The sequence below is a fragment of the Artibeus jamaicensis genome, unplaced genomic scaffold, assembly GCF_021234435.1.
Source record: "Artibeus jamaicensis isolate MK-2021 breed Jamaican fruit bat unplaced genomic scaffold, CSHL_Jam_final scaffold_847, whole genome shotgun sequence".
Taxonomy (NCBI): domain Eukaryota; kingdom Metazoa; phylum Chordata; class Mammalia; order Chiroptera; family Phyllostomidae; genus Artibeus; species Artibeus jamaicensis.
The window spans coordinates 20,484,573-20,511,379 of NW_026522057.1; the positions used below are offsets into that span (position 1 = coordinate 20,484,573).

Below are 26,807 nucleotides of genomic sequence, written 5' to 3' on the forward strand. Positions count from 1 at the left end.
GGGTCGGCGGTGGGCGGGGCCCGGGCTCCCATCATGGCGGCTGCGGTAGCTTTCCGATTCTGTCTCTTGGCTGCCTTGCTTATCCCTGCGGGTGCGGTTTATGAAGACCAAGTGGGCAAGTTTGATTGGTGCGTACGAGTGGGGCCCTTTCGGGAAATATGTGGCTATTTTCCCAGTACCTGTTTTCTGCCTACTAAAGGGCGAAGGATTACCGTGCAGCAGGTCCGATAGGCTACATAACTTGCAGGGCCCAGTGCAAAAGGAAAATACGGGACCCTTGCCCTAAAGTAAAGTTTTACGGTGGATTTGCGATGTCTTTACGGTGGTGACAGCAGAGCGTTAAACCAAACGTTGGGGCGCTTTTACCCTTCCCACGTGACCGCACAGGTAGCAAGCCCTTGAAGCCAGCCTGACATTGAAGCATGCCTGGGCTTCTGGTCAGAGAGCATTGGTCTCTCCCTCGTCAGGTCGCATTTCTGCGACGTCAGGTTTCTGATCTGCGTGCCGGAGGCCTTCAGCCCTCATGAATTCTCATTGGTCCTCTAATTGGCATCTCTTGGGCATGGGAACAGGACCTTGGGGGTTATTAGAAGCCCTAAATTGAGCCCTCTTCCCCTTCCCTCCCAGGGCATCCCAGCTCTGGTCTCAGAACGGGTGCCATTCACTCACTCATCTCCCTTCCCCCACCTCCTTTTTTAAGGCCCTGGTGTCCGCCTGCTTTTGTTTGAATCTCAGTTTTGCCATTTAAGGGTTGTGTGATCTTGGCAAAGTGACTTAACCACTCTGTACCCTGTTTTCCTTATTTATAATATTGTTTACTAATACTGTTCCATTACCTCCTATAGTAGTTGTAAGTATGGATGAGATAATTCCGGTAAATTAGCACAATGCCTGGCTCATTGAGTGCAATCAGTAAATGTTACTGATTATTTTTACTATTCAGGGAACATTTTAACCTTCAGAGCCCAACTCAGTGAAATCTGTATCTGTATCAGGCAAATTAGCGCACACATTTGTTGAGTGGCTGTAGTGGGCCAGTGGTTCTCCATGCCATGGAAACAGAGAGGTGGAGGAGCCCATGAGGCAGATATGCAGTAAGTCCTCACGTAACTTCCTCGATAGGTTCAGCAATTTTAAACAGAATGACGTACATCAAAAGCATTTTTACCGTAGGCTAATTGATAGAAACTAGAGTTCAGTCCCCACTGGGAATTGTTACAATGAGACAGCGACCTGCTGTGTAAGTGTCTGATATAAGAAGGTGTGACAAATTCAACCTAAGTCACATTTTTAATGAGTCAGGCAAGTGCTCATGATATAATATGTATCACACATATGTGGCATATTACAGTATGGTTCCAATTTAGCGGAATACTAGGTATATGCATTTTATAAGTTGAAAAGTAAACAGAAGGGAATACTCCAAAAACATTAATAAGTTTATGGTGGTGTTATATGGGGCATTTTTATTTTCTTGTTTATACTTTTATGTATATTTCACATGTCCACAATGAGCATGAAATCTAGAGTCAGGTCTTAGTGTTACATTCTAGCTCTGACAGTGATTCATTAACTTCAGTGGACTTTGGTTTATTATCTGTAAAATGAGAGTGATAACTGCCCTACAAACGTCAGAGTGCTCCCCGAATACCGCGAGACTGAAGTATGCGGAAGCACTGGTAGAAACTGTAAAATGTAATACAAGCCTGTCTCCCACTACCAGTTTAGTTTCTTCTTTGAAAAAAAAAAGTGACTGAACAACACCATGGCGAGGAATTCAGTGTCAGCATCCTGTGCGATTAACTTGCTAGAGAATTCAGTACTTACTCATTAGCAGCAATGTGCAGGTGCCTCCTGTGTACTTGATAGTCTGCCGCACAAAGCTGATTATGTCCTCTTCATGCTTAGGTCAGAGTGTTGAAAGTGTCGAGATAATAGTCCCCAAAAAGTATAAGCAATGGGTCAAATGGATCTTGAACACAGCAAGGGTTAGAAAAGGCTGTGGAGAACAAAGCCTGACCCAGTGTATGGAGTTGTGTTGGAAAATTTGCTTAATTTCTTGTTCAGAGGTCAGTGAAGATAGAAGGAAGGTTGGATTGTATGTTCATGGACAATAGGCTCTTCTCCCTAGCCTGTAGTAGGGGTGCCTAGACCCACTCTTAATAATGCAGAGACAGCTGTAATGTTTGTTCTAGGGGCCTCAGGCCAGGTGCTCCTTTGAGTGTCACTTATCTTGAGATAAATATGTGCTTACATTTAGAAGGAAGGCTTGTATTTCTCATCTGTTTCTCATTCTTGTTGCCTTTGCTTCTGACTACATTGTGTAGAAATCTTGCTTTGTGTCGGATCTCCTCATTAACAAACATTTCTCCTATATCCGTATGATGGCAATAAGCTGTGATCACGTCTTTTTCCAAAGTGCTCTGCGCGGTGATGGTTTTGGCCCTTTTCTTTACATTTCTCTTTTCTGTAGGAGGCAGCAATATGTTGGGAAGCTCAAATTTGCCTCCTTGGAATTTTCCTCTGGATCCAAGAAGTTGGTCGTGGCCACGGAGAAGAATGTGATCGCAGCATTAAATTCTCGGACCGGGGATATCCGTGAGTGGATTGCGTGGATCCGCTAGCTTGGGATGGCACGGCTGACCGTAGGGAATCCAGCATGGTCTGCAGCTTGCGAAGTCTGCCAGGCTGGTTCCCAAGTTAGGGGCCAGTTGGCCAAAAAATTGCATCTCTTACTAGATTCGGACAATTTTCTTTTCAGTCTTATCACTTAATATATTCCTATAACTGGCCTTTGTGGTGTATTCCCTCAGCTCAAGTCCTCAGTATTCTTAAATTAGATATTGCCACAAAAACATGTTACTCTATTTTACACTAAAGGTTTGGGTTGCCCCCTCCCCACTTACCTGTACTGGTTTTATGGATGTTTTTCAGCACTAAAATCATGGATATGTAACTTATAATCACTCTTTTTCTTGTGAATTGTATGGATTTTGTTAACTGTGTCATGGTTCATTCCTGTGCTTGATGGGGTGGTAGTGGGGACGGGAAGTACAGAGCTCTTAGGCTGGGGCAGCGGCAGCTCCTCTCAACCCCTCCTCCCCTCGTTCCCCACTGAGTGGGAGTGGCTCGTTGCCAATTATCTGTGGTCCTTCCTGCCCTCCAAAGAAAATGAGACTTGGCTATGCAAGCAAAGACCTCTTTTGCTCTCTCCTACCCGTCTTCTTGGATGCCTCTGTTCACATCTGACTCTCTTGCCTCGCAGTGTGGCGCCATGTTGACAAGGGTACGGCGGAGGGGACAGTGGACGCCATGCTACTATATGGACAGGGTGAGCAGAGTCCAGCTTTATTTCGATCATGGCTTCAGCTCCCTCCCTCCATTCCTTGGCTTCTTCTTTGCCCAGGGTCTGGCAGGGAGAGGAGAAGGGGTATTCCCAACAGGAAAGAGCAGGCATACGAAGGGCTCTTATTTGTACTCACATGTTGGAGGTGAGGCCACCGCTAACAGGCCTAGGAGGCTACAGAGCTCCACTTTGGGAGGTGATGTCACCATGGTCTTTTCCCTTCCAGATGCAATCACTGTGTCCAACGGAGGCCGGATCATGCGTTCCTGGGAGACTAACATCGGGGGCCTGAACTGGGAGATTACCTTGGACAGTGGCAGGTAGGGGGGGAGCAGCTGCATGGGCTTGGTTCAGAGCTTTGCTGCACACAGATCTGCGTGGACAGCAACTCGGGCCTTTTGGCTTTTTTCCAGGGACCACTACAGAGCCAGAGAGCGTTAAACACGCAGTTTGGTGGTTTTTTAAAAAATATATTTTATTGATTATGCCATTACAATTGTTCTATTCCCCTCCCTTCATTCCCCTCCACCCTGCACACCCCCCCACTTTAGTTTATGACCATGTGTCTCAAGTTCTTTAGATTCCATATTTCCCCTACTATTCTTACCCTCCCCCCTATTTTCTATCTATGGTCTATGGTACTTATTTTCTGTACCTTCTCCCCCCTTCTCCTTCTCCCACTCCCCCGTTGCTAACCCTCCATGTGATCTTCATTTCTATGGTTCGATCCTGATCTGGCTGTCCTCTTAGTTTGCTTTTGTTTTAGGTGTGGTTGTTAATAACTGTGAGTTTGTTGTCCTTTCACTGTTCATCTTTTTTTATCTTCTTTTTCTTAGATAAGTCCCTTTAACATTTCATAAAATAATGGCTTGGTGATGATGAACTCCTTGAATTTGATCTTATCTGAGAAGCACTTTATCTGTCCTTCCATTCTAAATGAAAGTTTTGCTGGATAGAGCAATCTTGGTTGTAGGTCTTTGGATTTCATGACTTGGAATACTTCTTTCCAGCCCCTTCTTGCCTCTAAGGTCTCTTTTGAGAAATCAGCTGACAGTCTGATGGGAACTCCTTTGTAGGTGACTGTCCCCTTATCTCTTGCTGCTTCTATGAGTCTCTCTTCATTTTAATCTTGGCTAATGTAATGATGATGTGCCTTGGTATGTTCCTTCTTGGGTCCAACTTCTTTGGGACTCTCTGAGCTTCCTGGATTTCCTGGAAGTCTGTTTCCTTTGCCAGATTGGGGAAATTCTCCTTTATTATTTGTTCAAATAAGTTTTCCACTGGTGGCTGTTCCTTTCCCCCTTCTGGTACCCCTATAATTCAGATGTTGGAGCATTTAAAGATGTCCTGGAGGTTCCTAAGCCTCTCCTCATTTTTTTGAATTCTTGTTTCTTCATACTTTTCTGTTTGGTCATTTTTTCCTTCCTTCTGGTCCACTCCCTTGATTTGAGTCCGTTTCCTTTCCATCACTATTGGTTTCCTGTGCATTTCCCTTCATTTCAGTTAGTTTAGCCTTTATTTGTTCCTCCATTTTGTGACGAAAATCAACTAGTTCTGTAAGCATCCTGATCACCAGTGTTTTGAACTGTGCCTCTGATAGGTTGGCAATTTCTTGTTCACTTAGATTTATTGGCTCTGGGGCTCTGAGTTCTTCTTGAGCTATGTTTTGATCTGTTTGCACCTGTTACGTATGAGGGGCGGAGCCTTAGTTGTTCACCAGGGCGGGGCCCCCTGGGTTGCTGGTTTGTGATGCTGTATGTGGGGGCGGGGTCAAAGAGGGAGCAATAGGTGGTCCCCTCTGCTCCTTCCCGCCACTGGGGCCTGCCCGGTCTGACTCATTGCTTGCCCCTTAGCTGGTTTATCTGCGCGCACATGTGTGACCGTGGTCAGCCTGTACCTTGTGCCTTCACTGGGTCCGCCTTTCGCTACCCCACACCTGGGATTTGCCCTTGGCTGCCTGTGCGCCTGGATCGGGGGATCTTTTTTGCCTGACCTGCTCCACTGCTGGCTCCGCCCCTCTTACTGGTCTAGCTGAATGGTTAGTTGTTGTTAGACTCTGTATTGTTCAATTTTTTGTGGCTTGGCTGCGTTTATTGTTGCTAAAACTTTGTGGTTTTTAGACTTGGTTGTGCAAGAAGGTACAGTGTTCCCACCTACGCCTCCATCTTGGCAGTCCAGTTTGGTGTTTTTGAGGTGTTGGAACACATGCTTACTCAGCCGGCACTCACTGAGCACCTGTCAGATGCAGAGCTCTGAACTGGGCATAGTGCTTGTTGCACTTGACTGTCTTTCCTCATCTCACCTTGACTTGAGAACTTTGCAGTGTTTCAGATACAACATAGTATAACACTTTCAGTGCTTTACATCTTTGCTAAGGTTGTTTAAATGGTCATTTGCATTAGCTTCTACACCCAATAGTCACTTATTCCGTAAACACTTGGGGAGCCCTCAGGCAGTGGGGACCCGCCTGTGAACGTGGGACATTTTGTTACCAAGGAACTCCTAGTCAGTTGAGGGGGGCAGGCCTGCGGCCCAATAACGACAGCTCTGCCCGATGGGTGCCGTGGTGGAGGGCTGGCCTGGTTGCTGTGAGGCCCAGCGGAAGGAGGGCGTGATCGTCAGGAGGTTCAGGGGGCGTGAGGGAAGCAGACGGCGGTGGTGCAAGTGCTGTCTCCGGGTCCGCTCACTGGAGGCAGCCGTGTTGGACCCCCCAGCCCGTTCTCTCGCCGAACCAGCTACAGGGCTAGCGTTCTGGCCTGTCTGCTCCAGTGCGAGGCTCTGGAGGTGAGAGCATTGTCCCCCTGTGCCTGTGCTCAGTTTCCAGGCGCTGGGGCTGGCGGGCCTGCAGGAGTCCACGAGGTTCGTTGCGGTGCTGAAGAGGACGACGCTCGCCTTGCATCACCTCTCCAGCGGGCATCTGAAGTGGGTGGAACATCTTCCCGAAAGGTAAGGCCACCTTCCCACCAGGGGACGGCTACCCGGTCTTGCTCTTTGCAGGTCCCTCTTCCTCCTTCAGGGTTGGAGCCCCTGCTCCGGCCCAGCCCTACCTTGTGTGGGTGTCGCTCGCGAATGCTGTGCTGGGCTCGCTGGTCTGGGCCTGGGCTCAAAGGCGCGTGGCCCCTGCCTTTCCAGTGCAGTGAGGAGAAAGCTCTCAAGCTGGACACCAGAGCCAGTCAAGCCAGGGGAGTGGCTCTCTCGCTCATGGTCATACTGCTTCTGGCTCTTCGACTTCCAGGTCAAGTCAGACAGCCTTTCATGTGAAGAATCGTAACAACTCAAGGCCCAGGGTAGGAGCTTAGGGGGATTTCAGATGGTTTCCAGAGGTTCTGGTAGTGGAAAGAATTAAAGCTGAGAAGGAACAGGAGGGAGGGATGAAAAGAAAGGATCTACTTAGACCACCTAAGGCAGGGACCCAAAAGTCAAATTCCTACAGGCCCAAGTGCATAGGTAGCCAGCCACTAGGAGCAAAGCAGGCTCAGTGGGGATTCTTGAGAGCTGTAGTGTGCCTGGCCTACCTCAAGGGGGCAGCCTTACCCAGTTGAAAAGTACCTTATAGCAGTGATTTTCAACTCTTTCATCTCATGGCACACATACTCTGCAGCAAACTGTAAAACATATTTTTTGTCGGTTTGACAAACAAAAATAGGTATGATTTTGATCCATTCACGTCGGATGGCTGTTGTTGTATCGGCTGTTATCGTTTTTTAATTTGACAGTCTAAAGGAAAAGAGGTCAGTGCCCCTGACTAAGTAGTCAGTTACTGTAGGAGGTCTTGTGGCAGCCAGATGAAAACACTGCCCTGGAGGGTGCAGTGTTACCTGGTGTTGCAACAGCTCACTTTTTGAACACTTTATTTTTTGTTTTTTATTTTAGAGAGAGGAGAAGGGAGAAAGAAAGGGTGAGAGACACCGATGTGAGAGAGAAACACTGGTTGTTTTTTTGTGTGGGCCCCAAGGGACCAAACTTGTAACCCAGGCACATGCCCTGACTGGGAATCGAACTGGTGACCTTTTGGTTTCCAGGATGACGTCCAACCAACTGGCCCACCCACACTAGCTGGGGCAGAATATCTTTTTAAAAAAGTGAGGAATCTGGTCTTTACATGTAAAATGTCTGTTTCAATTGTGGACAACTAATTGAAATAATAAAAAGGAGTAACTGTGAGCCCAACGAAACTCGCTGGGGACTGATAGTTCGTGACATCTGGCCGAGGACCCGTCCTCGGGTTCAAGCCCGTGCCCCTGCTGTCTCCTCCCTGCCTCAGTGACAGCATCCACTACCAGATGGTGTATTCCTACGGCTCCGGGGCGGTGTGGGCCCTCGGCATCCTTCCCTTCAGCCACGTGAACGTCGTTAAGTTCAACGTGGAAGATGGAGAGATTGTGCAGCAGGTAGGGTCGTGTGTCGTCTCGAGGAGCCGGGGATCGAGGAGGGGACAGGCAGAGCCCTTCCCTGCACGAGGGCCAGGGAACTTGGCTGGGTCGGCGCAAAAGCCCGTTAAGGTCCCTGACTCTGGTCGCTTGGAGGCTGCCTTCTCATCGAGTATTTATTTATTTACTTGGCTTTTTATGAGTGTATTTGAGCCAAGTTGATGACATGTGAGGAAGAGAGATCCCAGGTGCTCCCCAAGTGTTCATTCGAAGCCCTTGCACTCACACGTAGCGCTCTCCCGGGCTGGCGAAAAAAAGTCGCATGTGTAGGTATCTCGCAGGATAACGTTGTAAAGTAATGATAGAGAAAGCACATAGGACACGTACAGTAGATAAATGTTTATCCGAAATGTCAGGTGTTAAAAATAATGTGGTATGTTTTTCTGGTAACCAGAAAGAAAATTGTGATTTTTCTTTGGCTTTGGAGCGTTTGGGAGGCTGGGTGGGGGACAGAACTCCTTTGGAACCAACCCTGAAGCTTAGGCCCCCTAGTGGATCTGGGTGACGTTGCGGATGAGCTGAAAGGGAAGCATAAAAATCCTCCTGTTCTGCCGTCTTTCCCGTAGGTCAGGGTTTCAACTCCCTGGCTACAGAGTCTCACCGGAGCCTGTGGTGTGGTGGATGAGGCTGTCCTGGTGTGCCCTGACCCAAGCTCACGCTCCCTCCAAACCTTGGCTCTGGAGACAGAGTGGGAGTTGAGGCAGGTCCCACTGCAGGTGAGTGAGCAGCGCTGCTTGCCCTGGCCCGAGGCATGGCCTTCGCTGCTTAGAAAGGTCTTTCTCCCAGCGTCACTGCTTCCTTTCCGAGAGTCAGCAGCTGTTGAGAGAAGGCCAGGCCTCTGGCCGAACTGATGAAAGGCGAAGTGGGCCACTCTTCTCTTTGGAGAATCAGAACGGGAGCTTCTGGTGCTGCTTGCCATGGCCCAGTTCCTCTCGTCAGCAAAGTGGGGCAGAGCATGCACACCTGGGGTGGAACACTGACTCCTTGGCTGTAGGCCTGACCCTCCTCCTCTTGCCTCCCAGTCTCTCGACTTAGAATTTGCAAGTGGCTTTCAACCCCGGGTCCTGCCCACGCAGCCCAACCCAGTGGATCCTTCTCGGGCCCAGTTCTTCCTGCAGTTGTCCCCAAGCCACTATGCCCTGCTGCACTACCACCACGGGGTCCTGAGCCTCCTCAAGAACTTCCCACAGGTACCCGCAGGCTGCGTGGTCTGCTAGGATTCAGGAGGACAGGGCCAAGATGTAGATGCTAGGAGTCCCTGCCTTTGAGGCTGGACGCGTTTGCTCAAGAGAGAAGACGTCTTTCCATTGGTGGCTTGAGACGGGTTGGCCTTAGAGCAGAAATGGGAGACTTTTCCTTCTAAGAGATATGAAGGGTTTTTAGAGTGAAACTGGCACTCTCTTCTGAGCCCACAGGACAGTGGGGGTGTTCAGTAGAGCCTCCCACAGACACCAAGAGCAGCGTGGGGTTGAGGGTTGACCTGTGCCTCTGTGGGAGGCAGGGGACAGGCCTGTGGTCAGCTGTGGGTGCACCTGGGCCCTTCCTCTGCTCTACCGTGCCCTGGCCATGTTGTTCCAAAGTTGGGAGTACTTCCACCTCAGGGCCGAGGGGCGTCCCTGTAGAGGTGACCCTCGGGAAGGCTGCTGGCTGGTAAAGGCCCCATTTAGGAACTGATGCCCTGCTTCCCCCAGACTGCCCTTGTGAGCTTCGCCACCACGGGGGAGAAGACCGTGGCTGCAGTCATGACCTGTCGCAACGACGTGGTGAGTGTTGAGAGCGTCAGTCAGTACCGGGGCTCCTTCCTCATCCTCGCCAGGAGCCCAGGGAGCCAAAGTCGGGGGGCATTCTCTCTCCTGGCCACTCTGAACCCAGGGGGCAAGGGGCTGTTCAGGACTGAGTTCTCACTTCGTCCACAGAGCCTTCCGTGCGCCCCCTTGGTCCCCAGGAGTGGGGCCCTACTGTGACAGCGCTGCTCTCATCAGGGTCGATTAAGGGTTATGTGGGCCTCGTGGGCAGGAGTGAGGAGCGGAGATTTGCCTTCCCCGAGTGCTGAGGAGGCAGAGGTGGAAGCTTCATCTCGGGGACAAGGAAGTGACCCTTGGGCTCCGTTTTCTCCTTCCGTCCTTCTCTTTTCCCATCAGAAACCTGGCACTTCTGACGACGGGCCTGCGCGGAGCTTTTCGGAGAGGTCTAGTGCACAGGTAGGGTGTGGCGTCGGGCGTGTGCCAGACCTGGGGGCACAGGCGGTCACCCGGTGAAGTGGGGGGTGCACCCCGGGCACGAGCAGGTCCCCTGGCATATCCTGACTCAAATGGGGTTTCCCGAGTTGTGTAAATGACATTTCTCTTGCTGTTTTTTAGTTGGAAAATTAGGAAGTAGAATCTCTAAAATCTGTTCTTAACAACTTTCTCCTCTGGGCCTAATTTCCCCGTTTCTCTTGGGGTCCCGACTGGTGGAGTTGAGTTCCAGCCTGTGCCTCTGCACTGGAGCGCAGCGCGGGCCCTGGCTGGAGCGTGGGCTCCTGCTGCGGCCCTTCCCCGGAGCTTTCCCGAAGGGGTTCTCATTTCTCTGCTTACGGTCTGCCTCTTTGCAAAGTCCCTGCTACCCTGGACTGGCTTCCTCTGGACAAGTACAGCGGTTGTGATTCTGTTTGTTTACTCCTGTATCTTATTTCTGCCTTAGGACTTAGCTTTCTCTTCTCTTGGATTTTCTTTTGTGTGTATTTCTTCTTCCTGGCCTGGGTCCTTCTCTGGGACTTCCTCCCCCTTTTCTTGGACTTCCTCTGGGGACTCTGCTTTGGGGGATCCCTGTAGTTGACCTGTGCTGCCTGCTCCCCTAGGACTCGCTGGCTTGCTTCAACCAGACCTACACCATCAACCTCTACTTGGTGGAGACAGGTCGGCGGCTGCTTGACACCACCATCACCTTCAGCCTGGAGCAGAACGGCACTCGGCCCGAGCGGGTGAGGGGGAGCCTTTGCTTCCGGGCCGCGGCCTGTGGGGGTCTCAGCAGGCGGCTGCCTCTCCTCCGGGCTGGGGCACAGCCACGGGGCTGGATTAGATCTGGACGTGGGTTCCGGTTCTTCCTGAGCCACTGGGCTGTCATCAGTCCCTCTGAATAACGGTAAAAGCAGGTGCCATTCTTCCCAAGTCATCACTGTGCCAGGCACTGTGCCAAGCTTTTCGTGTGTGCACTGACTGATTTAACCTCCCAAGTGTCTCATGAGGCGGTTATTGCAAACGAGGGAATTGTGACAGAGATTCCAGACCCCACCCTGGGTCACCGAGCTAGTGAGAAGGGTCTCCAGCCCTGCCGTGGGCGGTCCCCATGACTGCCTGGCGCTGCCTTTGAGCACGTTTAGTTGTGTCCCCAGCCCATCTCTGCTGCGGCTCTTTTGATTCTAACGTGGGAACTTAGAAACTTGGCCTCCTGCTCGCTGCCTGGGGTGTGATTGGTACATGGTACAGGACGCGGTGCCCGAGAAGTACTCAGGCTTCCTCCCGGGAAGGTCTGAGCCCAAGCCCAGCACCAGTGCGCTGTCTCCCAGGAGTGCGTGTTGTCCTGTTGGAGTCTGTGTAATCGCTGTATCGTTTAGACGTCGAAGCTTGCGTGCCTGGCCCACCGACCCCTCCCGAGGCTTTGAGTCTCGGGGTCCGGTACTCTAAGAGGCACTTGGATTCTTGCTGACGGCAGTGGACTTGACCCTTTGCCTCACAGCTGTACATCCAGGTGTTCTTGAAGAAGGATGACTCCGTGGGCTACCGGGCCTTGGTGCAGACAGAGGACCACCTGCTCCTCTTCCTGCAGCAGCTGGGTGAGCGGACTCACTTAACCCACTCGTTTTGGGCCTGTGCGGGGGTTCCGGTGAGACTCCTGGGGTGGCGCGCAGACTTCTGGAGAAGATTCCCGCGGCATGGACCCTGATGTTTTTTTCGGAGCATGTATCTCCTCGTTCTGAGTTCCTCCCTACCATTCTCGGTCAGGACATGGAACCTTTCCCACCTGACCTGTCGAGTCTAGCACCTTGCTCTGTCATTTCTCATTTTTCACACAAGAGCTGCAAGAAGTCCCTGAGTCCCCAGGAAGGGTCTCTGGGGGTGGGGGCGGGCAGCTTGGTGACTGTGGTTCCTCCAGCAGGGAAGGTGGTATTGTGGACCCGGGAGGAGTCTCTAGCAGAGGTGGTGTGCCTGGAGATGGTGGACCTCCCCCTGACGGGGGCGCAGGCTGAGCTGGAAGGAGAATTTGGCAAGAAGGCAGGTATGAGCCCTGGAGCTTGGGACTGCAGAGCTGCGGGAGGGGTGCTGTGGGGACAGGTCTGTCAGGGGGACCGCAGGTGATGCTGTCTCATGGCTCCCTGGCTGGCGGGGTGGGGCCGTGAGCCCGTCCGCCTGTCTGTTCTGAACCAGGTCCGAGGCCACCTGCAGTGCCCCACGGCCGTTAGGTTTATGTCTGAAAGGTGTCACCCGTGACTCCCTTTAGAGAAGGGCCCCAAGGAAAAGAAACTTAATGTACTCCAGAAATAGTGACCACTGTTGGACCGCCTAAATTTGCCAGGCACCACACACCTGTTGTCCGCAAAGCGACAGCCCCGCCCTTCTAGAGGGACACGACTGGGTTGCCCCCCGTTACTGTGGCCGGCCCCAGGGTGGACCGAGTGCCCTGCTGTGACTCACCCCCGCCTCCCCATCCCTTCATCGCCCCGGCCAGCGCTGCTCACCAGGGGCCTGCTCTGGGCCAGGCACCCGGGCAGGCATTGCCGACTTTCTTAAGCCGAGGATTAATTCAGCTTTACTGTTTATTTTTGCTGCCTGGATCCAGCGATTCAAGGTAAAATCTGCTTCCTGCTGCCCGTTGCTCGTTGCCTGCACACATGACTCGCTTTGGTTAATTCGTTGTTTTCCCTGACTTGCATCAACAAAGTGTAGACGTGTGTGTGTGGACTGCTGTGGCCGTGACCTGTGCTGTTGCCTCTCACGTCTCCTCCTTGAACTGAAGGACAGTTACACGGGAAAGGGCACCCCCTTCAGTGTGCACTGAGCAGGCGCCCTGGGGCCCCTGCGTGTGCCCCATGCGGGGTCAGTGGCAGCAGCCTGGTCAGTGGGTTCCATGCCTTTTCCCAGATGAGGAACCAGAGGCCAGAAGGTCAAGTATATTCCCCAAGGTCACCGACTTAGTAAGCAGTGGAGTTGGGGTTTTAATCCGGGTCTGGCAGACTCCAGAGGCCACGCCCTTTACAACCCAGTCCGCCCTGTGAAGGAGGTTAGAGGCTGTGGTGCCACATACGGAGTCAGGGGCAGGGGGAATGAGAGCCCTGGGCCTTGGGTGCAGGTAGGTCTGTTGGTGCAGGTTCAACAGTTGACAGAGTAGGAGTGAGGCGGTGGGAAAGGGAAGCACACATTCAAGGTTGTGCACACATATGCACCCCTGCATCCCACGTCCCTCCCCCTTCTGGGTTCGTGGCACCCAGAGCCCTCCCCTGGCCAGGCTGGATGCGGGGCTTTGGTGGAGATACTCACAGCATGACTGCATCCTGCATGGCTGACCCCTGAGCTCTTAGTCTCCTATTAGGAGATTGCAGGCAGGGGAAGCATTGTGGGCCAGGTAAGTAGGTTTGGAAGTTCCCGCCTGGCTGTACCTGCATCTGAGACCGTTAGCATCCAACACAGGGCTGCCCCTGGGGCGTGCAGCCTGGGGCAGGCAGCCACAGGGGAGAAGGGGACTCCTTGTCAGGAGAAGCAAGTGTCCCCTCGCTGCAAACGCTGGGTCTGGTGGGGAAGGAGCCTCAGCCGGTTACCTTTTCCTTGACACCAGATGGCTTACTGGGGATGTTCCTGAAGCGACTCTCGTCCCAGCTTATCCTGCTGCAGGCATGGACTTCCCACCTCTGGAAAATGTTTTACGATGCTCGGAAGCCCCGGAGTCAGATAAAGAATGAGATCAACATTGACACCCTGGCCAGAGATGAGTTCAACCTCCAGAAGATGATGGTGATGGTGACGGCCTCGGGCAAGGTGAGAGGGGCCGGGCCACGCACACCACACTCTGAGGCTCGGGGAGGGGTGGGCAGGGGAGAGAGCATGGGCTCTAATTTTCATGGGGAGAATTAGCTGTTCCTTTTGTCTTTCTGGTAGTTAACTGGGTATTTGTTTATCTTTCAGCTTTTTGGCATTGAAAGCAGCTCCGGCACCATACTGTGGAAACAGTACCTCCCCAGTGTCAAGCCAGACTCCTCCTTTAAACTGATGGTGCAGAGAACCACTGCCCACTTCCCCCACCCCCCGCAGTGCACCCTCCTGGTAAAGGATAAGGTGAGGCCGCCTCTGGTTTGAACCTAAGTGGTATGTATGGTGGCGCTTTGGCGTTTGTGACTTACAGTCTTCCTGGGCCTTTCGAGCTGTGTGACAGTTACAGATCTGTGTTCAGGGTCCAGGGCTCTGTCTCTTCCAGTCCTTGCAGAGTGGGGGGCCTTGCGGACTGACGTGGAATGGACTGGAAAGTGGCTGTGACCGGGTCTGTGGTAGCCAGCTCGCCTTCGTCCCAAACAGGCAGCTGTGGGCAGCTGAGGGGCTGTTGCTCATCTCTGGATGAGAGAGAGCAGGACATGAAGCTATTTTTGTGTCTGCCTCCCGGAATTAGACGGACTTCTGTGGGTTTGTTCTGGTACTGGTGGAAGGGGGTTGGGAAGCATTGTGCTGGAGTGGCTGTCCTGGGGTTGCCGAACTGGTTCTTGACCATTTTATTTGCCCCTTAGCCAGTCCGGTTCTTGGTTAGCTTTGGAGTCAAAGGGAATTTTATTTTCTTTTTACACATTAGCCTAGGAGACCTTCACCTTCAGTTAAGAATAGTTTGTTTATTTTTAAGACTTTATTCATTTTCAGAGAGATGGAAAGGGAGGGAGAAAGAGAGGGACAGAAACATAGATGTGAGAGAGAAACATCAGTTGGTTGCCTCTCGAATGCCCCCAGCCAGGGACCTGGCCCGCAAACCAGGCCTGTGTCCTGACGGGCCATCGATGCAGCGTGACCTTTCGGCTCACAGGCCAGCACTCAGTCCACTGAGCCACACCAGCCAGGGCGGCCAGGACTGTTTTTGACAACAAGGATGAAGACGAACCAATCTAGCACATTCGAGCTGAAGCCCCAGCTTTCCAGATTTACGCCTCCCACGTGCATTCTTTTCGTGTTGGTGGAATCTGATGGTTTGTCCGTTTCAGGAGACAGGAATGAGTTCCCTCTACGTTTTCAATCCCATTTTTGGGAAGTGGAGTCAGGTGGCCCCCCCAGTGCTGAAGCGCCCCGTCCTGCAGTCGCTGCTTCTCCCCATCATGGATCAAGACTACGCCAAGGTGCTGCTGTTGATAGATGACGAGTACAAGGTGCGGCGCCTTCAGTGGGGCTGGGGGACGGTCCGGCAGAACCGCGCGTGGGGAGGGCTGGTCAGACAGCAGCCAGGGGGCCAGAGATGGGAGCTGCCGGCAGTCGGCGCACGATTGGGCTGGAGGGCGTCTGTAAGCGGCCTGATGGCTCTTGCTGCGCTTGTGAGAACGCAGGGTCTTAATGGGACTAAACGGAAGCCCTAATCTGAGCGTAATCAGCGGGCTCCATCTTTTTAAGATTTCCCATTTGATTACAGCTGAAGTTGAGGGGAAATAGTAATGAGTATAGAGAAACTGCTTGGAGACTCCTGACCTTTTTCTTTAACTTTTCTTGGGCTCTCTGGGGCGTTCAAGGTCACAGCTTTCCCAGCCACTCGGAACGTCTTGCGACAGCTCCACGAGCTGGCCCCTTCCATCTTCTTTTACTTGGTGGACGCAGAGCAGGGACGGCTGTGCGGATACCGACTTCGGAAGGTAGGGAGCGGGCGTCCTGCCGGCACCGCTGCAGGAGGGAGGTGCTCCCGAACTCTGCTGTAAATTCAGGTCAGCAGAGTCCGGTGTCTGATCAAAGTCACTTTCTTCTTAGTGATTTTATTTTTCATTTTATTCTTTAAAATTATTTTATCATAGTTCAATTCTTTTTAGTGATATTTTTAAAAAGATTTTATTTATTTATCTTTAGAGGGGAAGGGAAGGAGAGAGGGAGAGAAATATCAATGTATGGTGGCCTCTCTTGCGTCCCCTGCTGGGAACTAGCCCGCAACCCAGGCGTGTGCCCTGACTGGGAGTCAAACTGCGATCCTTTGGTTCACAGGCCCTCACTCAATCCACTGAGCTATACCAGCCAGGGCCCTTTTTAGTGATTTTTTTAAGAGAGGAAAACATCGATTTGTCCTTCCACTCACATGTTCACTGGTTGGTCTTGTCTGTGCCCTGACCGTGGGTGGAACCACAGCCTTGGTGCACCGGCCAGTGCTCTCCCCAGCTGAGCTCCCTGGCCGGGGCTTACAGTTTATCGAGCAGCTGCTTCGTGGCAGGCATGGTTCTCGGCGTTGTGGAAGGAGCAGGGAACGACAGACAGAGCCTCTGCTGCGTGGAGTTTTCGTTCTGCATTCCTTTCCATGGCAAAAAGAAGGGGCTTTGTCCTCCGTTTGGGGGAAGGTGGCCAGGTGGGAGTAGGAGTTGAATGAAAGTACTTTCTATATGAAGAGATGTTATAAACTCACGCTTTACAGGATGTGCACTTTGAATTTTATTTCCAGAAATGGGATTGATTTGCTCTGGCCTTGGCATTTGCGTCCAGCCCTCGCCCACAGCGAGGCAGCCTGCTGTGAAGTTCAGCCTGTGGTGCACTGAGGGCCTGCCCCCAGGCTCGCTAGCAGGGCCACACCGAGGAGTGGCTGGCGTGTACTCGCAGGATGGCCCTGCGTCCTGCCCCTTGGGGCCTTTGGGGGGTGCTGTGAGCTTGCACCCAGATGCCTGTGCAGGAAACCTCACTCACTGTGTCACCTTGGGCATACGACCTCTCTAGCCCCGTTTTCTTGTCTGTGAAGTCAGGTGGTAACAGCACCTACCTCACAGGGCTGGGAGGAGTCAGGGAGGGGATGCGTGTAAATCATGTAAAGTGATGCTCTGAAGTTTCGTAACAGCCAGCCGTTCACATAAACAACCAGGAATGGTCTACCCAGGAAATAACATTCTTTACTTCTGTGGGTGAAAGAAACTTGCCCTTCCAAGTTGATAGAAAGGAGACTCTGAAAGCGACAGTTCTTTGTGGGTACGGGAGAACAGACTGCAGTGTGGGGGGCACACATCGGTGGGGTCCTGAGGATGCTGGGGTCCTGAGGATGCGATCGGAGTAAGCGCTGGCCAAGGGCAGACAAAGGAGGCGGAGTGGGGATTGGCCGACGGCGTCTGCCCTCTCCGACCTCTGAGGGAGTTGACTGGCGGTCTTACCTTCTGGTGGTGCTTTTCATTGTAAGAGGTTAAACTGATGCGGAAGCCACAAGCAAAGTGTGAACAGCCCCTTTTTCAGCACAGTTCCCGGCTGCTCCCCCAGAGGGAACGCCTTCTGGGAGGTGGCCGGGCAGGTCCCCTCTGTGCCCCTGTGTGCTCCCTGCACCGCCGGAGCAGCTGCGCGACGCACGTCTGTGTGGTGCGGGCATCTGCTCTTAGTGAGGCAGACTGGACTGTTTTTATTAATAGGGAATTCGACTTCTTTCTACCTCGTTGTTTTGTTAAACCCAAGTTTATCAGTGCATGATATTAAGGAAAAGTCCAGAAATGTTCAAAAAAGGAGCACTTGTGTGCATAGCCACCAGATCAGGAAGCAGAATGGCACTGGCGCCCGGGAGACCCTGGCTCCTCTTCCCCTGCTGCTAGAATAACATTTAACCGTAAAACTTTGCTCATTGGTTTCCTGTGACTACACGGAACATTCCCCATAATGTTTTGAGGTCCCTGGCTGCTGGCCCAGTATATGAATTCTTCGATTTTAGTAAGAAGTGGTCAATTTTCTGTAGGTATTTTTTACTCAGATAAACAGTGGGATGCTGTTGAATAATCCTTTTCTTAGTGGCTTTCATATCGTATTAAATCAAACAGTTCTAAAACCTCTCCACAAACTGGGTCCTTCTGGCATCAAGGCTGCACATAATGACTGGCAGGTGCATCTGGCCGCGGCCTCTTCCTGGTCACGGACGCCGGCTGTTTGCCTTTGTTCTAGGATCTCACCACTGAACTGAGCTGGGAGCTGACCATTCCCCCAGAAGTGCAGCGTATTGTCAAGGTGAAGGGGAAGCGCAGCAGCGAGCATGTTCATTCCCAGGGCCGTGTGATGGGGGACCGCAGCGTGCTCTACAAGGTACGGCGAGGCTGTCGGCATGGAGCGAAGGGCAAGGGCTGGAAATCTGGCTCTAGAATTCGGCAGGTGCACGACCTTGAGTGAGTCCATCAGTCCCTTTCAGCCTAACTTAACGTCTGTGAAATGGGCCCTCTGTGCCCTTCTGCTGGGGTGGTTGTGAGATCACGTGAGAGACTCGTGTGTAGCTGGGGTGCCTGGCATGTGGCCACTACCCAGCAGATGTTAGCTGTTGTTATTATTAGTGCTACTACTGATAGAACTTTCTGTGCTTACCCCGTAGTCGCCCCATCAGAAACACCATCTCTGACCCAGCCCTCGAGTCAGTAGGAAAGGGCAGGAGGCGGAGAGGTGACCTGTGGGCTGCAAACCGCCCCATGAGAGAACGTAGTCATTGCAGTAATGGACACTGATCAGACCCTCCGAGTAACGCAGCAAAGGCCGAGTTGAGGAGAGGATGTGAGAGACCCAGGAAACCCACTGGGAGTCGCTTTGCCGGGTGCGCAGTGGTGCGCAGGCCTCCGGTCGGACTGTCCAGGACCAGACGCGGCTCTGCCACAGACTGACTGTTCATCGTGGGTGCTTTGCTCAGGCTTCCCGAACGTGTGTGTTCACTGGTAAATGGTGGCGGCAGTGTCTGTGTGATGGGGTGACTTTGACGATCAGCGGTCACAGGTCACGTGGAACGTGAGCAGGACAGTGTCTCCCACACAGTGAGCATTATTGTTAGTGCTGTCAGCTTGGAATCTTTGTTGCTGGGTGCCTTCCATGTGGCCACGGCCAGTTTCACTCCTTCGGGTTGCCAACATAGTACCTGTTCTAAAGTACAATTTATTTGAACTAGAAGAAAACTTACTATGTAGTTTCATTTGTACAAGGTAAAGTATGCTGGAATACTTGTGTTTTTATATATGAGCCTAACAGAGGTAGGGCTCTTTGGGTTCATATTCATTTTGCAAATTTTTAGGTTAGTCTTCTTTTACATTAACTTTTTTATTTTTGGCTTAATTTTAGATTTACAGAAAAGCCGCAAAGATAGTACATAGAACCCCACGTGGCCCTTCTCTGGTTTTCCCGAGGGCCACGTGCCTCCGTCCGGATGAGACACTGACATCGGTGAAACACTGTTAACTGACCTCCGGTGTTGGGGTTCGCCAGCATTTCCATTAATGTCCTTCTCTGCCCCAGCATCCAGTCCAGGGCCCCACGCTGCACCCGGTTGTCAGGCCTGTTTGGCTTGCTCTGGTCTTTGACAGGTTTTCGGTCTTACTGTGTTTTTCACGGCCTTGATGGTTTTGAAGAGTACTGGTCAGGGGTTTTGCTTTGTCTGCGCCGTGGTTATGGGCCTTTGGAAGGGACACCACAAAGGCAAAGGGTTTTTGTTGTTGTTGTTTTGTGTTTTGACTGCCAGGTGGGTGCCAGGTATGCTTTAGACACCGGGATAGTCAGGGAACAATAGACAACATTTCCTGTCCTCATGAGGCTTGCACTGTATTTAGAAGAGGCTAATAAAGACAAAAAGTAGGTGAATCAGATAGTATTTAGAGGGTGAGCAGTTCTATAGAAAAACATGAGCCTGAGAAGAGGGGATGGGGTGGGAGGGGATGCATTTAAACTGGGGTTAGGGAGGGTCTCCTCAAGGAAGTGACCCCTGAGTGAGACTCGGAGTGAGGTGGTGAGTCAGGAAACCTGGGAGGTGCCTTCTGGGCAGGAAAGCCACAGCATGGCTGGAACATTCTAGAAACAGCAAGGAGGCTAATATGGCTAGAGCGGGGTCTTTGAGGAGGAACGTCCAGGTCGCCCAGGCCAGGAGGTGACAGGACCAGACCACAGGCCATCCCTCTGGCCTTCTGAGCGAGACGAAGAGCCCCTGGGAGGCTGCGAGCTGAGGAGGGACCGAGATGACAGGCTGAACGGGCCCACTTGGCCGGCTGTGTTGACTCGCCTGCCACGGCCAGCGGGGGAGCAGGCAGACAGTCGGGCTGTTGTAACAATCCAGTCAAGATGGTGGTGGCTTAACCTGGGTTGGTCGGGGTGGTGACAAAGGATCTGATTCTGGATGCTTCTGAGCCGGAGCCAGCAGCTCATGCCGATGGGCAGGATGTGTGTGAGAGGGAAAGGGGTCGGATGGCTCGGAGGTTCCGGGCCCAAGACACGCACGGGGAACCCTGAGGCGGGGAGCGGGTGCTAGCAGGGGTAGCACAGGGGTTCAGTTGGGGGCATGCCAGGTTCGAGACGAGACATCCAAGCAGAGATACTGAGCTGGCACTCTGTCAGTCAGGTCTGGCGTTCAGGGAGAGGTGTGGCTCCGAGTTGGGCATTGCCAGCACCCACGGATGGTACGAAAGCCGTGAGATTGGCTGAGGTCACCATGAGCGAGTACAGATGGAACCGTCCCAGACATCCGAGAGACGAGGAGGAACCGCAGAGGAGACTGGGAAGGGGTGGCCAGTGAGGCAGAAAGAAAACCAGGGAGCGGATGTCCCGGACGCCAGGTGGAGAGAGTGTTCCGAGATAGGAGCGATCCCGTGTCACATGGTACTGGTAGGTCAGGTAAGGTGAGAACTGAGACTCGCCATTGATTCGGTGATAGGGAGACGCTGCTGGAGCAGCAGCGGTGCTGGAGCAGCGTCCCTAGGGCAGCGGGTGGGCAGGCCTGGATTGTATCTGTTGAGTTACCATTTGCTCTGCCTGTGACTTGAGCAAGATGCTTAACTACTTGCAGACATTTCACCTATGAAAGGTAAACAGCAGCTGCTTTGCAAGATTGTTTACGGATCCAGTGAACTGAGGCAGGCAAAGCACATGGCATGGCCCCCAGCCCCCAGCAGACGCCACCGAACCAGCTCTGAACAGAGGGCTCTTCCAACCAGAAAACCTGATTCCTCTGCCAGGCCAGGGAGCTCCACGTCCGCCTCACTGCCCGGGGCTCACAGTGCAGTGGAGCCCCTGGTGTGCCTCTGTGGCTCTGAGGGAGCTTTTGTCTCCTCCTCCCCAGAGCCTGAACCCCAACCTGCTGGCCGTGGTGACCGAGAGCACAGATGGACACCACGAGCGCACCTTCATCGGCATCTTCCTGGTGGACGGAGTCACTGGGCGCATCACCCACTCCTCCGTGCAGAGGAAGGCCAAGGGCCCCGTGCACACGGTGCACTCCGAGAACTGGGTGGTGGTAAGGCCTCGCAGATGAACTCGGGCTGGTCTCCCCGTGTCTAAACCCTCACATCGCCCCTTGTTCTGGAAGCCAGTCGCTACTCTGTGTTTTCATAGGATCCCAACCACCCATGGAAGCATGGAGTGCGGGTTAAGGGCGAGGCCCAGGAGGCAGACTGCCTGGGTTTGATCCCAGCTCTTCCATTTTCTGACCATGAAACCATGACTCGAACTAGTTGTTTATGCTCTTCTGTGCTGCTTCCTTTGTGAAATAGGGATAGTAACAGTCACCTCCAGTCAAGCTTACACCAGTGCCTGGCACATAGTGAGCACCCAAACGTCAGCTGTACTTATTCCGACCTCCAAGAATCTTTGTTTCTGATGGGCTCTTTGGGTAGCCTGGAGAAGACTGCTCCGAACACTCATTAACTTGTTAGCAAGGAGGAAACTGGGGTGCTGGGTAGTTTCCTTCCTTTCTGGGCGTGTAGCTCATTGGAAAGGTGCCTTCTGGGAGTCCCCTGTGCACGGGCCCAGCCGAGCCCACACCGGCCCCTCTCCCCTCGCAGTACCAGTACTGGAACACCAAGGCCCGGCGCAACGAGTTCACCGTGCTGGAGCTCTACGAGGGCACCGAGCAGTACAACGCCACGGCCTTCAGCTCCCTGGACCGGCCCCAGCTGCCCCAGGTCCTGCAGCAGTCCTACATCTTCCCCTCCGCCATCAGCGCCATGGAGGCCACCATCACCGAGCGGGGCATCACCAGCCGACACCTGCTCAGTGAGTGGCCGGGGAGGGTCTCTGGGGTGACTGGGCCCCAGGCAGCCGCACTGCAGGGCAGAGCTGAGTGACCGCCTCGAGGGAAGCTTCGCAAGGAGGGAGAGGAGGGCTTTAGTTCAGCAGAGAAGGTCCTTAATCTGGCTTTGCCACCATCGAGGTGACACCTTTGGATTCTCATTTCTGATGAACTACTTCAGTTCTGCAGTGTCACCTCCCTCCGAAGGTGGTGCCCTGACCCCATTCCAGCCGGTGGCCTGTGCGACGGCAGCAGCCGGCAGGGTCTAGGGCCCGCCTTTCTGCAGGGTCTGGGGCCTCACTCAGACCGCGTACATTGTTACGTTGTCCTTCTGGCCATTTCAGGGGCCTCGGTCCTTTAGTTGTCATTTCAAACTCAAACTCTAAAGTTCCGTGAGAAGGACATATTTCTGAGTGGCCCGGGGCTGGCCAGTACGAACATTTACTCCTTCCTGCGCAGTTGGACTGCCTTCTGGAGCGATCCTTTCCCTGCCTAAGGCCTTGCTGGACCCCCGCCGTCCTGAGATCCCCACGGAACAGAGCAGGTGAGCCGCCTGTGGGCTGTGTACAGGCTCTGACCTTCAGGAACTTCACCTACTGACCAAGTGCAGTCCTCAGTCTGGTGCGCCCTGTCCCGCCGTGCGGGGGGCTGGGAGGTAGCCGTGACCAAGCCTGACAAGTGCGGCTGCCCTTGTGGGGTTTACGTTCTGGTTGGAGAGATGGACAATAAGTGAGATGACCTGTCGGCTACTCATAAGTGCTGAGGAGGGAGAAGAGCAAACGGAGGACGGGGACTGTGAAGGGGTGGGGGGGTGTTAAACGTTGAGGGGCTGGCCTGGGAGAACCCCTGTGGAACAGTGACTGCTGATCCGCACCCTGGAGGGGGAGGGCGAGGGCGCTGGCCGTGTGGAGACCCCAGGAGGGTAGCGTGTCGGGCAGAGGGAAGAGCCGGGGCCAGTGCCCTGAGGTCATGCCTGCTGAGTTAGAGGGAGGCTGGGAGGCTGATGGGCTGGGGCTGCTGGTGGTAGGGACGGGGGAATGAGGTCAAGACGGTAATGGGGCTGGGTCACTAGGGAGGGCAGTCGCTTGTCACTTTCTGTCACTTTCGGTGTTAATTTCAGTAATTCCAGCCATCATTTCTGCATATTTGCTTGTCTCCACCCCGAATTCTCTTCCCTTGGGGCATGCAACATTAGATCCGTCTTTGCACCTGAGGAGAGGGGAGAGGAGGGTGGTTTGGGGGTGGGGAGAGGATGAGAGCGAAAGTGATGGGGGGTGGGGACAAAGTTGGGGAAAAGACACGGGTGATAGTGGGGTTTTCAGGAGGATGGAGGCAGAAGTACCGGGGAGGAAAGACCAGGAACTGACCAAGTGCCTCAGCATTTTGCTTTTAAAATGGCCCTGACTTTCCTTCCCTGATGTAAATTAGTGGTTGTTTCTATGCTACTTGTTTTTAGATTCAGAACCAGGTAGGAATCCAGATCACAGTCTAAGTCTACACGCAGCTTGCTTTCTTGCAGCCTTCCTAATATTTAGTTGCTAAATTTTTAACTGCCTAGTGCTTTGAAGGAAGATCTGAGGCTAGATATGAGGCCCGGAGAGCTCCCAGGCCTCCGAAAGGGCAGCCAAGGGATCCCCTTACAGCAGCGTGACGCCGGTCCCGGCTGATGTTTTGCAGGGAGGAGAACCTAATCCCGTATTCTCCAGATGTACAGATACACGCAGAGCGGTTCATCAACTACAACCAGACCGTTTCTCGAATGCGAGGCATCTACACTGCTCCCTCAGGCCTGGAGTCCACTTGTTTGGTGAGTAGAGCCCACAGCCACCCTGGGCGCCGTCTCCAAAGCCGCCCTGTGGGACAGCCGCTCTCGGTTTCACCCTTGGGGAAACAGCTGAGGATTCCATTTCCTGTCCTGCCCGAGTCTGGGGTTGTGCGGATCACTGACTGCCTTTCTTACCCGGTTCTCATTCCCTCTGCCTTCCAGGTTGTGGCCTACGGCCTGGACATATACCAAACTCGAGTCTACCCGTCCAAACAGTTCGATGTCCTGAAGGATGACTATGACTACGTGTTAATCAGCAGTGTCCTCTTTGGCCTGGTCTTTGCCACCATGATCACTAAGAGGCTGGCACAGGTGAAACTCCTGAATCGTGCCTGGCGGTAAAGACCCAGGCCCCGCCGCCAGAGACCTGAGAGCCGAGAGCGGATGGGGCGGGCGTCAGTGAAGCTCCCACTCAGCTCGACAGGGTGGTAGAGGGTGTGTGTCGGGTGCTCACCTTAGTTAAGAGTTGTAAGGAGGAAAGTGGGCTTGTGGACACTGCTGTGGGGCGTGCCTGGCGCAGCTGGTGGTGGGTGGAGGCCGGACTCACTCAGCCGAGAGTCTCAGAGCATCTCGATGGACCTCCTGAATCCAAAGACCACTGCCCTGTTCCTCTCTTGCCCGTCTTGTCCTTTTTCGGACGAGACCTCCCAACAGAGTTTTCTCTTTCGTGAGGCCTGTTTAAATTGACTTTGGGTTGTCTTCTGTTCCCCACGTTAACCTAGAAATCTTTCTGTTTCCCTGCTTCTTGCTTGAGTTGGAAGGGAGCTGTGACCGACAACTCCGCCTTGTAGGCGCGTCTGCACTTTTACATTCAGGAGGGCAAAGACCCCGCCTTAGCCGCAGTTTCAGGGCCGGTCCAGCCTCTCACAGCTTCTCTCCAAAGTAGCTCCTGGTGAGGAGTCCACATGTGGTGTCCGAGTTATTTTAATTAAGCCTCCAGGTGCGTGCTCCCATTCCGGTTGAGCCACCCAGGCTCTGTCTCCGTTTTCCGAAAGCCGAGTAGTAACCAGCATCTTGGATTGTTGATCACTGCCTATGCTCTTCGCCTAAGGCGTGTCCAAGCTGAGGCCTTTCTGTACTACTGAATTGTCTGAGCCTTGAAGAGATTCTGGGGAGGGGGAGGGAGGACCTGGCTGTTCCACAGCACCTCATAATCTTCACCACACCCACGGCCTGGGCCGGCCATCGGACAGCCGAGTTAAGTGGCAAGAGTCATCCTCGTGTAAGAGCCTCACTATTTATTTCTAGTTTTAGATATGAATTAATGTGTGGGTCACTAGATTGCTCTTAAAATGAGCTGACTTTAAGTCTTGTGGATCCTTAAGAAATGGAGAAAAAGGGTAGAGGTAGGAAATTGGCATTTTGTGGATGAGGCATTGCCGATTGGCCGAGCAGCCGTGTCTGCTGCAAATGAAAGACGTCCTGAGGGTTCTTCCTTGGTGGACGTGGGGCACGATGGGGTTTTCCTTTACTGTGAAGAGTGAAAGGTGCGGAGCAGGCCTCTGGCCTTGTGGGGGGGAGGCACACTCAATGTCTGAATAAAGCAAGTGACCAGCGACGCTGTTGAAGACCTTTTTTGTGGTTTAGGAACACTCTTGAGGCCACTTGTGCATGACAGGGACACAAAGTGCATGACAAAGGCCACTTGTGCATGACAGGGACACAATTTAGAAATTGTTTTTCAAAAATATTTTTTATTTTTCTGTGGTCATAGACTGATGGGTAGACTATGGCAGAAAAGGAATAAAAGTATTACCCTTTTTAAAAAATGTGAAATTGACTTTAATGAATGAACATTTGAGTATCTCCAGGAAAAAAACAGGCATCTCTTCATCCTGACTCAAGACATACTGTGCTTGATGTGAGCTGGGAGAAGGGAGGAGGTGTGAGTTCGGCTCTAGTTTTGAGGAAGCCGGGCTGGGACTCTGACTGTCCCAGTGAACACCTGCAGGCTGCCTCGTGGCCCTCGCCTGCCCGCCAGCCATGTTCGCCCAGCCCTACGGATCTGTTAAGATTCCAGTTTCCGTTTACCTGTGTAGGGGCCAGAATCTGAAAGAAGCAGCTAATGGGAGAGTTGTCTGACCTTTCATAAAATTCCCTATATTCCACTTTAATTACTACATTTTGACTGACAGATAACTCAGGTGGCAGGGTCCAGTAAATCTAAGCTGCCTTCCCAACCTTCCTTAACCTTAAAGCAGCACTCAGTTCTGACCGGCCCTGGTCAGCCTCTGCCCATGGCTTTGACTCTGGTGGGTTTTCTTATCTTCCTCCTGTTCTCTGCATGTCCCGTAAGGCCTCTGCCCCCTGTCTTCATTAATTAAGTTAACTTGGGAGCCCCCTGCAGTGAATGTTTCACTTAAAAGGCGATTCCTCAGTACTTTGGATGTCTTTTGTTATTATTATTATTATTAGTTTGGTCAACATATGAGATCTCTTGGCATAAAACTTTATAATTAAAAATAGTATTTAGTGATTTTCAGTCCATGTGGGGAATAAATGAAATGGTCTATGGCTTTTGTTAGTTTTCCCTTAGCCTTTGACTCTGGACAGTAGTCACCAGCTACTGGGGAATGTGCATGAATTAATACAGAACTGCACGACAGTTTTAAATTGGGTGGAGGAGTTATATACTAGTGTGTTTTGCCCCACCTTCTTCTTAAAACTCGCGTATTGATTTCATACTGTTTTTGGAAAAGGTGGACCCCGCTCCCCTCGCCCCCCAACAGTAGAAGGTGAGCAGGCTCATGTGTGGATACCGCAGTTTCATTGCTGACCCTCAGACTGATCATTCCAAGCAAGTTATAAACTTTTCTGAAACCCCAACCTTTGTTAGCATCCCCTCAATATTTATTTTGCTTAGCATCTGCGATCTAAGTTGCATGTCGACTCAGTCTGCCTGTCTCTCGGAAGGAGAACTCTGGGCCTTGACTAGCCTTTTGTCTGCAAGGGGCAGAGGTGAGACTTCTTGAATGCATCCCCTCTGCCCTCTGATTAGCCGCCAGCCCTTGTCAGGCTCTCACTT

At 52.6% G+C, this 26,807-nt stretch overlaps 1 protein-coding gene across 2 annotated transcripts; it reads left to right on the top strand.

The window, feature by feature from the left end:
* On the top strand, nucleotides 1-25,340 carry EMC1 (ER membrane protein complex subunit 1). Of its 2 annotated transcripts, none has more exons than XM_037140075.2 (23): nucleotides 1-128; nucleotides 2,474-2,598; nucleotides 3,266-3,331; nucleotides 3,573-3,666; nucleotides 6,164-6,292; nucleotides 7,611-7,737; nucleotides 8,343-8,492; nucleotides 8,799-8,966; nucleotides 9,468-9,539; nucleotides 9,918-9,977; nucleotides 10,616-10,738; nucleotides 11,494-11,590; nucleotides 11,914-12,033; nucleotides 13,588-13,787; nucleotides 13,935-14,084; nucleotides 14,990-15,151; nucleotides 15,506-15,625; nucleotides 17,877-18,014; nucleotides 21,010-21,183; nucleotides 21,731-21,941; nucleotides 22,417-22,501; nucleotides 23,635-23,764; nucleotides 23,945-25,340. In XM_037140075.2, exons 1-23 carry the CDS (start codon nucleotides 34-36, stop codon nucleotides 24,122-24,124), a joined length of 2,976 nt encoding a protein of 991 aa, XP_036995970.2. In that variant the 5' UTR covers nucleotides 1-33; the 3' UTR covers nucleotides 24,125-25,340. The 2 variants fall into 2 exon arrangements, with proteins under 2 accessions (XP_036995970.2, XP_036995969.2); XM_037140074.2 differs by having other exon boundaries at nucleotides 2-128; nucleotides 11,911-12,033.
* Nucleotides 25,341-26,807: the final 1,467 nt, after the last annotated feature.

Coding starts and splice junctions, on each gene's coding strand:
- EMC1 (XM_037140074.2), top strand. CDS start 34: ATGGCGGCTGCGGTAGCTTTCCGATTCTGTCTCTTGGCTGCCTTGCTT. Junction 3,667..6,163: donor ATTACCTTGGACAGTGGCAG/GTAGGGGGGGAG, acceptor GCCTGTGCTCAG/TTTCCAGGCGCTGGGGCTGG. Junction 9,978..10,615: donor CGGAGAGGTCTAGTGCACAG/GTAGGGTGTGGC, acceptor CTGCTCCCCTAG/GACTCGCTGGCTTGCTTCAA.